Here is a 12,483-nt window from a genome sequence, read left to right as displayed (position 1 = left end):
TTGCATTTGGCTGCATGTAAAGTGTTTTTCGTCTTGCTCAAAGAGAAATTTAGGAATAGATAGTCCCAGGCTAGGATTGTAGCTCAGTGATTCCACAAGGGCTCCTTCTATATTCTGGCTCTTCTGTCTTTAGCCTGTAGCTTTCTTCCTGAGCATTGTAAGATAATTTTTACCTCCACTCATTGTGTTTGTATCCCAGGATGGAAGAAATATGAAGAGGCAAAAGACAGTAGTCAAAAACCTAAAGGGCATGGCAGCTGAGGCTATATCTTCTTAAAAGATTCCTTAGAAGTTTCACTCAAGGACTTCTACTTGTATTTCATTGGCTACTTCTAAATCAATCCTAGAAATTGATTAGGGAGAAGAGAGTTGCGAATGGGAGCTGAGTCAGGCAACTGTTGTGTGTCACAGAATGACTTGCTCTTGGAGCCAAAATTGTTAGTTAAGGCTCTGCTCCTAGGAGACAATCGTGGTGGCTTTGGTAGGGAAGGCTAAGGACTGCTGCCCATTGTCCAATGAATGAATAGAGATTTGCTATGAGCAGCCTAGGGCTTGTCAATGGTAATACTCCTTACCAAAAGGGACCTGAAAGTATTAGCAGGTAGAACCTTCTTAGTGGAGAGGACATCTGCTATTGACTTGTCAGCATTCACTCCCCCTTTTCTGGGAGTAGCACCCTGGTTTCCCTTCAGAAAGCTATTCCTGCCCAACTTCAGTCTATGTGGTTTGGTCAGGGCCAATGTCCAGGCCTGGGCAGTCAATATACTGCACTTCTTTGATTACAATGCTTAGTTCAGGGGTAGTTGGGTGACTCAAATTAGCCTGTTAAGACTCAACTCCAGAAGTTTTGTTGAAACAATTGGGAAATAAGTGATCTTTTCCCTTGGATTGCTGTTTAGAAGAATAAGGTAAGTTTGGAGCTTCTGGGGGTAACCACATGGCTGCCTGAGATTCAAGTTAGAACAGAGGAAGGCAGACCAAGAAATGAAGAGAAAGCCTGAGACTTCATGCGGTTGTTTGAACCTCTGAATCCATTTATAGCTGAAATCCCGTAACCTGGTTTTTCATAAGTCATCGAATCGTTCCTTTATAAAGCTGTTATCAGTTAATTTAATTTCTGTCACCTGAAGTTGAAAGAGTCCTCAGTAATATAGCCAGTTACGTCAGTCCTGATTCTTCTTAAGTTCCCCTCTCAGACTCGGGACAAATCACAGTGGTTCTCTTTCTTCGTATTTACATATACAGTCACTCAGAGACTCACACCAACTTGATCCTCTCTCCTTTTTATCAGGGAGAAGGGAGTGGGGGGGCCTGTGTTGCCCACTTTCACAACTCTGTATCTGGAAATGAGAAGACAGATGGTACCAGTAATCAAATCACAAATAAAATGGCATCTACGCAAATGAAATGAAACATTGCTAAATGTGCATGTGCTTCTGATCCATTTTTACCAAGAACAAATCATTTTGAAAATGCTTGACCTTTTCTTACAAAGCATTTTGGGGGGTAGCCTTGTAAAGCAACCCATGGAAATCTGTAAGGGAATGTGACCAATAGAAAATCTTGAAGGTGGCAGAATAGTAGTGATGGATGTATGGAAGAAGTTTTCTGGAATGTTTGGCTGGCTCCAAGACAAACATTTATTTTGAGGAAAGAATTGTGAGAAATGCTGCTGTTTGAAAACATTTGCATACAGAGCAAACATTTGATTTTGAAATCTATACTTAAAGTATTAAGTATTAATGGTACTTAAACTATTAAGTACTGTTAAGTTTTAATCTATACTTAAACTATTAGGTTGCTGCCAAATACAATACTTGTCCGCCTAAACATACGTTTCAATTAAAAATGCTTACCAATGTAGACAGACAAGAAGGAAATGTCTGAAACATGGTCAAACTTAACAGTATTTTAAAAAGCCGAAGTGTTAATTACTGAATTTTTAGAATGTTAATTTTCCGATCAAGGTTTCAGTGTCATTTGTCAATTGCTGTATTATAAAAATGAACTCAGAATGTATAGCCTTTTTTAAAAAGTTCTATTTAAGGATCCATCAGTCTTGTCAATGAAAAAAAAATGATTGTTTTTTTCTTTGAGACTCAAGAATCTTGTTGTTTTTCTGTAATTCCTTTTTTTTTCTTTTAAAGAGGGATTAACCATAGTAAGAATCCTTGGAAAACATATCTGCTTATTCTAAAACACTTTCCTATACAGTTTTTACTTCAGAAGGATCTAGATCACTCTCATATATATATATATATATATATATATATATATATATATATATGATAAATGTATATTATATATGTATTTTTGCATAGTTCTTTACAGTTTAAAAAGAGCAGTTCAGAGAATCATAGATTTTATCATCCAGAGTCAGGAAATGGCATTGTCAAGCTTACCAAATCATGGTCCAGTGAAATTTCTGCTGTGTTGATGGTTTTATCTTGGACCCCTCAACTGTTTTTGATATCTTAATTGTGAGTTGATTTCAGACTTGAACTTGAGCATTTGGGTCAGGACACTTCTCATAAAAACATCTTTCTGAATCTATGGAATATGACTGCAGGATCCCCCAAGGAAATGGAGTTCTGGCCCTTGGAGATGGGGCAGCCAGCCAGCCAATCATTATTCTCATGAATGGAGGAAAAAGTCACCTGGCCTCCCAGTTTATCTGTACAGACAGTTTATTTGCTCAGGCAGCTCCCCTGTACTAGAATGCCTTTTCTCAGTTCCTCTCTACCTGCCTGAATGCAGAAAAATTTTATGGCCCATCTCGTTTGTGAAGTTCTGCTTGATCATCTCCTCACCTAAAGTGATGGCTTCCTCTTCCGAAATATTATGCCACTCCCTGGCCCCAGGTCCTAGGAACTAGAGAGGGGAAGCTGAGTCTCTGAAAGATTTCCCCAGTATAAGATCATTGAGGACAGGGGCACTGCAATTTACACTCTTTTGGTTTTCCCCACATTAACCTCCATAGTGTCTTTATTTATTTTGATTTAAAGACAAGTTTTCCGGTTCCAAAAAGGAAACTGAGAATAGGTGGTTGTTGTTCTTGTTCTTGTTGTTTTAACTGAGAGGCTCTTACACAGAGAACATAGACTCACCAGAAATAATACAATAAAAACAAGACTTCGTGTCATCCTCTGACACACTAACTCAGAGGAGGGAAAGGGCAGGCACCAATCCAGGCAGAAGAGTGTAGTCTGGAGGGGCAGACAGGCTTCCAGGGTTCCCAGTAAGAGCCTCTGTGGGAGTATGGGTCTTGTTTCCTCAGGCTGCCTTGTGGGGTAGGCCTCAGGGCTCCCTCACTTATGAGGCTACCTGTAGGCCATCCTGGCTCTTAGAGACTTATGGAGCACTCAGGGGAACTCAACATGCACTAGGACCCACCAACACTCAGAATGTGAATCAACTATAGCATATGTTCCTAATTTCAAACAGATGCACTGCAATATGCTTGCCTCATCCTGATTATAACTTAAGGCCTACAGGCTTCAACTAAGTTAGGCGACAAACTGGTGACCAAAGGAAGACTGTGTTAGAACCAGGTGGCATTTGCTAGAAGAGTTTCAAAGTAGATTGTCTCAAAGATCCCTACCAAGAGTCACTTGCACACAGTAGGTGCTCATTAGATATTCTGTATAGCTGTTAATTTGTAGGTAGGTAACTTCAATTGGGCTTGTCTATTCTTACAGATTCTTGGAAAAATGGAAGAGTGAATTTTGGGGGGAAGGGTGGAGGTGATGGAGATAACGAAGGGAACATATGAGTTTCTGAAGGGCCAGTCTGCCTTGTCTAATTATTACTCTTTTCCTTTACTTATTAAGACTTAAAGAAAAAAGAGCAGTTGTTTTTCACTCAATGGCTATTCATTAAATCTTTATGGGATTGAACTGCCCCAGTATGTTTTAAATGCACGAGGCCTTTGCATATAATAATAGCTGATTTCCCTGCAAAAAGAAAGGATATATTTAGAGGCTTTTCTGGGAGAATGAACTGGCCCGGGGGATTTGTAATGGACTGTTGAGCCTTTCACCTCGAGGTCAGTAGGTCAAATCCAAATCAGGCCTGGGGTGGCTGAGAAGCATTGTTTGAGTGACAGCTGTCCGGTGACCAGGGTGAGAAGAGCTGGAGGGTTGGGCTGCATTTCAAGTGCAGTGAACAGGTGCTGTCTGCGGTGATCTTGGTGGAGCTTGAGAGACTGTGGTCAGAAATAGGCTGAGCTTGGTCTCTCGGCCCCAGAGGCCATCTTCGACTTGGCAAAGTGAGGAGCTTGCCTTTCCAGTACTGTTGTGACAGGATGAAAGCTGAGGAGACTACACGTACAAAACAGCCAAGGCCTCAGAAGAACAGTGAGGCTCACGAAGCATCATCAGAGGAAGGGCTGACTTCTCCCGGCTAAGCTCTAAAGTGGCTTCCCCGCCTGTCTCTTATTTCTCACACACTTGCTTTCCAAAGGTAGCTGGCACTGTTTTCTAAAACTGAGTAAGGACAAACGAGTGAAGACGCAAAGGGATCAATGGGAAGATGGCAATGATTCAAGTAAATGGTGTGGGATTTCTTGTTTTCAGTTTCTCAAATACATTTTACATACCGCTCGCCTTAGACTCATGGCATCTGGGAGGTGGGGTAGAAAACGGATGGTGGAGAGGGAGGGCAGAATTTGGTAGTTGCTTGAGAAGGAGCTTAGAGTAGAAAGCTACATTAGTCCCATCCTTTTGTTTGGCCGTGGAAGGAACTGAGGCTCAGACAGTTTGGAACAGATCACTGTGTAAAGTTTAAGTCACCAGCAGCACAGGTGACTTCAGCTGATGTAAACAGCGAACAGATGTATTTGAAAGGATATTGAGTAGCTTACAGCATCTTGTGGGAACCACGTGGGAACAGGTACGAGCAGGAGCCAAGGGTGGCCAGAGGCTGAGGATGCAGGAGCCTTCCCCAGTGCCTTGGGGGTTCTTCAGGGGAAGCCCCTTTCACTGTGTTCGCCCCTGAGCCACAGGTTAGGGCAGGGACTGTCTCCACTCCAGGCACAAAACTGGCATTCTTTTGCTTTAAGTCTCTACCCAAATTTCACCTTATGAGAGAAGCCTTCTCTGAGCACTATATTTAAAATAGTAACACACTCCACCTGATGCTCTCATCTTTCCTCTCTGCTCTCCATAGCACTTACTACCATCTGACAATTACTTGTTTATTGTTTACTCTTTGTCTCTATGCCCCACAGTGTAAGCTTCATGGGGATCTGGACATTTCTGGTTTGGTTTTGTTCTGCTTGAAAGCCCCTACAGCCCCTTTCTGAAGAGATAGAGTGGCCACCAGAAGCTGCTTGTCCCCTTAGGAGGGCAGCCTCCTTGAGATCCCAGGTCTGGGCAAGTGGCAAATCTCCTCCGCTGGGAACGTCATAGGGATGGGGAGTAGGGTAATCTTTTTTTCAGGGGTTTCCCCCTTTTGCCTGCATTCCAAAGTTCTCAGTTAGGTGGCTCTCCCCGATCCTAAAGAATGGAGGGGTGGAGCTGTCAGTACAAGTGTGAATGAACAGATGCGGAAATAGGGAAAGGAGTACCGGAGGCAGAGCCCTGTGCTGTTTGGATGCCACGTTTTCAGCCACGTTTTTAATGGCAGGCTAGAGGGATCTGTCCACTAATCTGGCTAAACAAAGATTCTTCCTGTGTCCAACCTCCCTTTTCAGTTTCCTTTTCCTCCTCCCCTTCTTTCACCTGCAGTCCCCCCCACCCCGTCCCGTCCCATCCATTTCCCAGGAAAATAAATCTCTGGGAGGAGATCAGGAGAGTGGATCTCAGAGAACGCTTCTGAATAAACGTCTATATTAATGAATTATTAACTCAGCCACCCATGACCTTAAACCTAGAAGAGGGAGCGCCGAGGGCAGAGAGGAGAGCTGCTGAATTCTTTATTGGAGTCCTGTCAAAGGCAACCGGCCATTTGTTCCCCTCCTCCATCAGGAAAAAATAATTAATATGAAAGGCAAACTTTAAAAATGTATGTCAAACGAAATCAGATAGAGAGTCTCCCAGACAGAAGCCTCTTCTTTCTTGCTTGCCCCTTCTGGCCTCTCCCTCTCTGCCCTGCCCCCACTCCCACCCACCACTTCCCCTCCGACCTAAGGGTACAGTGCTTCCTAAGGATAATTTTCTGGAAAAAAAAATTGCTCGAGAAAATGATGAATTTGGGTAGTTAATTTATCGATCCTGGCTCCTCTTCCCACATGTTTTATTTTAGAGGTCATTAATCAATGAAGAAAAACACCACCGTGTCCCCCCGTTTGCATTTAATACACTCTCGTTCTTTATTTATTCCTCTGGAACAAATTCCCAGCAAATATTCACCCATCGATTTGGGAGCGATGGATTTTTAGAAAGATTGGATCGCTTCCTAAGTGGTCGAAGTGATTTGTTTCATTGGTCTTCAAAATAATGAAGAGGAGGGGCACGGATTTGAGGGGGCGCAGGTCGGCGGGCTCACTTTCTGAAAATTTCCGAGTCATGGCAGTGTGGTTGTGACCAAGCCGTCCGGGATCAGCTGGGTGAGCGGAAAGCGGCCCGGGGCGCCGGCCGTCCCGCCTAGGCAGCGGTGGTGCGCCCCGGGGTGGACTGCGCGGACCTCTGCCCCAACCTAGCCCCGCCGGCCTCCTGCAGATCGCGGTCGGAGCAAAGGCCCCGCCCCGCCTTGTGAGCCTGCACGGTAGGCTCTGGGGATGCTCGGACCCCCGCGACACTGACCTTGAGAGCTTTTCGTGCTCTCCCGGAATCCCGGGCCCTCTGAGCGCCCCCTCTAACGTTAACCCACCTCCTGCATGCGAGTCCCCTAAGGCCTTTGGGCCCTGGCGTCCCGTCGCCTCCAGACCCGCGTACCCTGGGGCCGCTGGGGGCGGACGGTGGTCCTCGAACCTGGAGGGTCAGGGATACCGCACAGGGGCATAGAGGGAGAGGTGAGCTCCGCTACAGTTCTGCTTCTCCCCTTGGCAAAGCGAGCCAAATCCCCGCCGTGGTGTCCCTATACCCCTCTGGCGACAGTCCTTCCGGACTAGGGTGGGCAGGAAAATGCATTTCGTGCCTCACTGACCCGGGTTTGAATCTGCCTCCATCACTCATTAATGGCGTGACCTCATGCAACCTACCTAACCTTTCTGAGCCTCAGTGTCCCCATCTGTAATATGGGGGTTAATGATAATGCTTTCTCCGCATGGTTGCTGGGCGGACTTGAAGCTTTTATCCGCACCTGGCCTGTCGAAAGCTCTCACAAACGGTCAGCTAGTTTTATTGGGAAGGGAACTCCCGGTCTTCCCAGAGTGTGGGCGGCAAGAGGCCTCGGGAGCAGTTGCTGCAGCTAGCATCTCAAAATCCCGAGATTTTCAAGTGTGTTTGGGGGGCAGCTCAGGGAGGAGTTCTTCGGGACGGCCAGTTCTGGGGACCGAGCACTTGCAAGTAGCAGGTTTGCGCAAAAACAAGAAGGCGGTGGGGCCGCTGCCGCAGTGTCCGGTCTCTGAGCCTCGGTGCTGTCTTTCCGGGAGAACAGAGAAAGAGTGTGAGAAAGAGAGTATGCCTCTTCTCCTGTGGCCCGACAGCTACTCTTTGGCAGCTCTGCGAGCAGCTTAATTGAAAGGGGCCTAGAACTTCACCCTCTCCTCCCATGGAGTTGTTCAAAGCCCGAGGAGACTGCGTAGTTAGCCTCGGGGTCCAAAGCACCGTGGGTTTTCCCTCGCGGTGTTTGCCTTAAACTTGGGTACTATCAATCTATCCAGAGATGACTGATGACCTTGTCACAGCGACGCCAGTCAAAATATTTTCGGTCCAGCTCTGTTCCAACCAGCACCGCGAAGCATCCTGAGTGAGACCCGGACAAAGTCTAAACAGCGCGTTTCCCAGGCTCAGACGAAATGAGTGGTGGGAAGACAAAAAGAAACAAGCAGAAATCAGGAAAGAATGGCTCTTAATTGTTCGGAGTGGTAGGTGCTAAATGAATTGGTTTGTTTGGGGAAAGACAAATGTTATTTCTTCTCTTTGAGGTGTGGACAGAACTCCGGCGTTGGGAAAGCGCCCGAGCCGGTCAATTTCACACAGCGGTTCGGTGCCCTCCGCCCACCGACTTCTGTGAACGCCTTGAAGAACTGGGGGCGGGTGTCTAATTCCTTGATGTGAGACCACGCCTGGAAGGGCTGCCACGGTCCAAGGCGCCAGGAGTAGGTAAGGTGGGTGTGGGGCTGCGCTCGCACCCTGCACCTCGGACGCCAGGTTTTGGGGAGAGAGACCTATACATGACCCTTCGGGGCAGCCCCGGGCAGCCAAAGGCAAATAAGCCTCGTCTGTGTCCGGGAGCAGTTGTACCACCAGACGTAGCTCTGGATACTTGGCTTGTATGTCAAAAGGGAGCAGGAGCCAGGCCCCCAGGAAGACAACTCGAGAGTGGGTGGGCTCAGCGCTGGGCGGTGTGAGACTCCATTGCAGCCGCCTTCCAGGCCCGCGGCCAGGCCTGAGTCCCGCCAGGACCAGCGCCCTTTAGAGACCCTAGGTCTCACGCCTCCCAGCTCGCAAAGCCTGCCTCCTCCGCCGCCGACTGAGGGTTTCATTCCAGCGCGCGCCTCGCCCCGCCCCCGACTCCCCCTTCACCCCCACCTCCGCCAAGATTTATGTGAGAGATTGCGTGGAGGGCTAGTCGACTCAGGCACCCAGCAGTACTCCTGGTAAAACGGAGCCCGGGAAAAGCGCAAACCCGCTACGGGGACTCGGTCCTCTCGCCTGGCCGCGCTCGCCCGCCCGGATGCGGACACCCGAGCGCGTGCCGAGATGCGTTCCGGTTTCCGCGTTTCCACTGCTTTCAGGACCAGGGCGGTGAGCCGGCACCTAGAAAAGACATATCATGGGCAGAAAGAGACAACAGGCGAACGGGAGACGTCACGCCAAAAAAAAAGTGGGGGGTGGGAGGGAGGAGGAGGTTTTTGTGCAGGAGAGGCGCACGAGCTGTGTGTGGATACAGCCGAGTTAGAACTTCCTTCTCCCCTCTCCCCTCCCCTCCGTTCTTCTGGCCTGCCTCCTGCCTCCCCCCACCCCCACCCCCATCGCTCTCTCGCGCGCGCTCTCTCTCTCTCTCTCACACACACACACACACACACACTCACACACACACACACACACTCTCTCTCTCTCTCTCACACACACACACACACACACTCAGTCTTGTATTTTGTGCTGTCGTAAAACCCACGTGTCCAGCGGGGAGGCTGCCAGAGCGTGGAGCGGAGGAGCCGGGACGCGGCAGCGGCCGAGCGCAGCAGCCCGCCGCGGCTCCGGCGCCCGGGTCCGCCCGCACTCCCGCGTTCAGCGTAACTGTTCTCACGCCCTCCGCAGGCCTCCACATCCCTGGCTTGCGGCCCCGGAGGGTCCCGGGCGGGCGCATCTCTAGGGCTCTGCTCCCGCGCTGCCCAGGGGCATGTAGCGTAGCCGGGGCGCACACTCTCCCGCACGCTCACCGAGACACACGCACGCACGCACCCGCCGGCGGCTCCGAGTTTTCAGGTAAGCGTGGCTTGTCTGGGGCTGAGGGTCTTGGACCCGGGGAATAGGAGGCTGGAGGTCCTGCGCTGGGGGCGGGGGGCGAGACTGTCCCGCCTCCTGGCGCCGGAGGCCAGCGCGGCTCAGGCGCTGCGCCACTCCAGTTCGGGTCGGCTCCGGGCGGGGGCAGAGGGTGGGGGCTGCGTCCTGCCGCCGAGTTCTGCTGGGAAGCGCCTTCTCTCCGGGCTTCAACAGTACCGGGTGGGCGCTGGGCGCCTCGGGCTGGGAGGCAAGGCAGGGTGCACACAGCTCCCCCAGCGCGGCGCTGCGGCTTCAGAGTAAACTTTGCGCCCCAGCCGAATTGGGAGGAGGGAGCCTCCGAACCGGGTTGCCGCCGGCGGAGCCAAGGACTCAAAACTCTCGCTCCAGGGTCTTGGCGGCGGTCCTCCCCGCCCCTCTCGCACCAGGCCCTGAGTCCGGCTCACGCGCACCCTCCTCTTTGCCCTCTGCCCCCAGCTTGAAGCGTCTGACATGCTGAAGCCCGGAGACCCCGGCGGCTCGGCATTCCTCAAAGTGGACCCAGCTTATCTGCAGCACTGGCAGCAACTCTTCCCGCACGGCGGCGGCGGCCCGCTCAAGGGCGGCGGTGCCGCGGGTCCCCTGGGCGCACCGCAGCCTCTCCAGCCGCCGCCCCCCCCGGAGCGCACTGAGCCCCAGCCGGACAGCCTGCGCCCGCGGCCCGCCTCGCTCTCCTCCGCCTCCTCCACTCCGGCTTCCTCCTCCACCTCGGCCTCCTCTGCCTCCTCCTGCGCCGCTGCCGCCGCGGCCGCCGCTGCCGCCGCGCTGGCCGGTCTCTCGGCCCTGCCCGTGGCGCAGCTACCAGTGTTCGCGCCTCTGGCCGCCGCCGCGGAGCCGCTGCCCCCCAAGGACCTGTGCCTCGGCGCCGCCTCGGGCCCGGGGCCCTCCAAGTGCGGAGGCGGAGGCGGCGGCGGCGGCGTCGGGGATGTCCGGGGCGCCCCGCGCTTCCGCTGCAGCGCGGAGGAGCTGGACTATTACCTGTACGGCCAGCAGCGCATGGAGATCATCCCGCTCAACCAGCACACCAACGACCCCAACAACCGTACGTAGCAGCAGACCGCGCGCTCTCTTTCGGGGCGCTGGCTCCGTCGAGCGCGGGCGCCGGTCCGGGAGGCAGGTCGGATGAGGGGGACACCGGCTTGTGGGCTTTCCAGGCCGCGGGCCCGCACCTCTCAGACCACTGTAGCCAAAGTTTTCTGGGTTAGAGAAGGAAGGAGAACGGTTGGGACGGCCGGGTGACACCACTGGGTTACCTCTTCCCCCTCCTCCCATTCCCTGCTTCCCAGCTCCGAATCTTTTAAGACCCGAGTTGCTCGCGGACCGAGGAGTACAGATCACAGCCCTCCCGCGGGATACTGCGCCTCGCGCGGGGCGGGTACTAGCGGCGCGCGATGGGAGTGTCCGGGGACCGGCCCGGCCTGGCCTTAGAGGGGACAGGGCAGGGACTGTCAGCGGTCCTGGGGAGAGTGGATTCCAGAGCTAATTTCTCCTCCTCGCTATCTTACCTCTGGGGTTAACTGCGTCAGCTCATTTTCGGTCCGCGGGGCTGTCGGGGAACCGGCCGGGAGCTGCTTGCTGGCCCGGCCTCGCTGGAGTAGGAGTTTTGGATGACACTGGGTCAGTCTTTCCCTGCAGGCAGGCATTATTCTTAGGTTTACTATTTATTTTAGAGAAGAAGGAAAAGAAAAAGAATGCCAGTTGCTTAGTGAGAAACCATTTCCGACTTCAGGGCAGGGTCATTCCCTGCGGATCCCGCATTCTCCGTGCACCCTGGACCCTGCAAACGTTTACAGTCCGTAGCCACGCTTGTCGGCTTACGTATTTTTTTTTTAATGAGGGTAACAGTAATTTAGTATAAGAAGCTTGCTCTTTTCCCGAAATAAATGACAAAATGCCTAAATTAACATCAATTTTCTTCTAGCTTCGTTCCTGTATTCACAGTTTCAAACTCTTGATCCCAAGCGTAGTTCCATTTTCAGGTTTTGAACCAAAACTCTAAATGAAGATCAAGGATGTGTTATTTATTTTTTATATCAAATTCTTTTTGGTAATTTCAGGAGTTATGCTATGTTTACACTTAATGTGTTGAGATAAATGCTAAGTATACTCCCAGAGACCCCAGGAGAGAACATTAAAGCAGGTCAAGAGTTAGGTTGAAAGCAATACGGGATTTGAAACAATGCTCAGCTTCTTTCTTCGTCTCATTCCTTCATCTAGCTTCTGCATGAGGAAAGTTAATTGTAAATGTATATGATCATTCTATTTTGAACAAGTCCCTTCTTGCAGAATGTCTACTAATCCGTGAGCTTCTTAATTCGTTGTAAAAGCAAAATAACTACAGGTTGTAGTTATTTAGAGGACTCCCAAATTTATTACTTTGATTAAAAACACTGAGCATGACCCTAGTGATTGAGGTGTATTAATCTTTTCATAATGGTTGGAGATAATTGTTCTAATGGAGGTAATTATTATTAATAAAAGAGTAGTTGTATTTACTTTTTTACTTTCTAGAGTCTGAGGGTAAAGTATTTGGTTTAAAATGAGGGTTTCAACTCAGATTTGCTCTGCAGTTAAGAAAATTCCTATATTTCAGAGTTCCAGAAAATTTTATAAAACTATGTTGTCTTAATGGATTTCAAAAAGTACTTATCTCCTACTGAATTTCTTGATTGTGTTGTTTTCAAAGCAGTTCTTTAAAAATGTAAAATAAAAAGATAAGAAATGCTTTCGTAAAAGGTATTTCTTACCCCTAAGTGAAATATAGTCCCTGTGGACTGAGAGTGCTTCATCAAACTTGCAGTCTTTCTTCTGAATTAAATTAGTGCTGGAAAAGACACCAGCAGTTCACCCCAAAGCCCCGGCTGTGCGCTGAGCTCCATGTGTTGTTTACAGT

General features: G+C 50.2%; 1 protein-coding gene across 1 annotated transcript in view; it reads left to right on the top strand.

Moving 5' to 3' along the window:
- Nucleotides 1-10,043: 10,043 nt before the first annotated feature.
- Nucleotides 10,044-12,483, top strand: part of PRDM6 (PR/SET domain 6) — a gene marked incomplete at its 5' end in the record, with an annotated part of 99,163 nt that continues 96,723 nt past the window's right edge. Inside the window, one exon of the mRNA XM_082621700.1 lies at nt 10,044-10,632. Within this exon, the coding sequence (XP_082477826.1) occupies nt 10,044-10,632 (589 nt within the window). The remainder of the gene's footprint in view (nt 10,633-12,483) is intronic.

This window comes from Mesoplodon mirus (assembly GCF_964341445.2).
Source record: "Mesoplodon mirus genome assembly, chromosome: 5".
Classification (NCBI taxonomy): domain Eukaryota; kingdom Metazoa; phylum Chordata; class Mammalia; order Artiodactyla; family Ziphiidae; genus Mesoplodon; species Mesoplodon mirus.
Note: the sequence above shows the minus strand (reverse complement) of the source record. Positions and strands in the feature narration are given on the sequence as shown.